This window comes from Lolium rigidum, chromosome 2 (genome assembly GCF_022539505.1).
Source record: "Lolium rigidum isolate FL_2022 chromosome 2, APGP_CSIRO_Lrig_0.1, whole genome shotgun sequence".
NCBI classification, from domain to species: domain Eukaryota; kingdom Viridiplantae; phylum Streptophyta; class Magnoliopsida; order Poales; family Poaceae; genus Lolium; species Lolium rigidum.
In genome coordinates, this window is record NC_061509.1 from 261357878 (window position 1) to 261359474 (window position 1597).

The 1597-nt window shown below is 49.2% G+C and overlaps 1 protein-coding gene across 1 annotated transcript; it reads right to left on the minus strand.

Annotated features, from left to right (window-relative positions):
- Window positions 1–860: 860 nt before the first annotated feature.
- Window positions 861–1244, minus strand: LOC124690844. Its single transcript, XM_047224172.1, has one exon. It carries the CDS (start codon window positions 1242–1244, stop codon window positions 861–863), a length of 384 nt encoding a protein of 127 aa, XP_047080128.1.
- Window positions 1245–1597: the final 353 nt, after the last annotated feature.

The following is a 1597-nucleotide window of genomic DNA, read 5'->3' on the forward strand; positions in this document are numbered from 1 at the left end:
TGTCGATCTATACTCCGAATTGCATATAATGCAATGTACAACTGCTTTGTAGTCTCCTGTTTCTTCTATGTATTCCTCTGTATGACTCGATGTTGTTCTTCCTCCTTAATACAAAGGCAAAGAAAGGTCTGGTATCTTTTAACCGTCATTTACTATTTCATGTTTTATTTGAATGAAATTTGATATATCGCTTTGCAAACTTACATGGAGTCTGTTACCATTAGGTGCATTGTAAGTTTCTTATCATGAGTTAATGCTACCGATCCTCTCAGCTTATGCTCGATTTTAGCTTTCATGATTGTTGCAGCGACTTGCGAGGTATCATCTAGTTAATTTAACGTAGAGTCCGGTTACTGTTTGAAAAAAAAAGAAATAAATGATAGGTTGAGAGCTATCCTTGTTTGGTTGCTGCGGGCTACGTTGTAAGTCGTGTGACGTTGTGTTTATGTCGTGTAGCCTGCTTTGGAGTTATATTGCACTTCTTGGTTTTTCTTATATACTTCATATGCTTTGGAGAGTACAGTTTTTTAGGATGTATTACATCATGATTCTTTTTTCCATATTTAGTTTATGGTATGTGCTCTTCATATTCAGAAATTGAGCAATCGTACGTAGATGCGAGTGACATGCTAGCTGGTTATGGAACACACAATACGCGTACAGATCCAGAGGACTTGGAAGAACAAGGTACCATTGAAGAAATGCAATTTCAACGAGAAGCAGAAGAACATATAGCACTTGGATTCCTCACATGCAGTAAAAACGATCGAGTACCATGCATGCAACGACACGACTCGATCGATCATTTGATCTCCTGTCACTCCACGCGCACCGCCGCGCTGGCGCCTGGACGGGCTTCACTACCGTCCACCGACGGGGACGACGGGCGCGAAGGCGGTGGCGAAGGAGCAGTCGGCTCCAGCCTTGGCATGAATCGTGCTGACGCTCGCCGCGCCCTCCAGGAGGTCATCGAGCGCCCTGGCGTAGAAGGCGCTCAGCCGGCGCAGCGCCCGCCGGTACGCCGCCGCCACCCACCGCATCCGCAGCCGCCGGACCGCCCCGAAGAGGCTCCTCCGCGCATCGCCGAGCCGCGCTACCACCATCTTCTTCTTCTTCCGATCTCCCGGCGCCTCTCCCGGCAGCAGCGGCGCGCCCGTCGCCAGCACAGGACGAGGCCGTCGCGGTATCCGGAACTGCACGGCGCGTCGCCGCGGCGCGGCGCCCGTGCGCTGCAGATCTCCCATCGGCACTTTGCTTGCGAACGGCAAAATGAGATGTGTGTGCACTTGTTAATTAAGCCAGTGATTCGTGCGTGTAGCTGTACGTACAAAGTACATCAGAGCTAGTTTTATACTATGATGATGATAATGCTAACCTCAGGCGAAGCACATTGTTTATGTACGCAATATGGCCGAGCGTTGACGAAGAGGATGCTACGGGGAAGTGCGAGTCATAGGTCTTGGGTAATCGTGTGAGGTTGACCTTGCATGCAGATACGCATACGCACAGGTCATACTAGCTGCTAACTTAGTTAATTAACGAAGCGCATCTTCAACCTACTGCTCCACAGCCCACATGAGGTTCAGCTTCCATCTTA

Excerpts from the sequence above, each read along its gene's own strand:
- LOC124690844 (XM_047224172.1), bottom strand. The coding sequence starts at position 1,244 with ATGGGAGATCTGCAGCGCACGGGCGCCGCGCCGCGGCGACGCGCCGTG.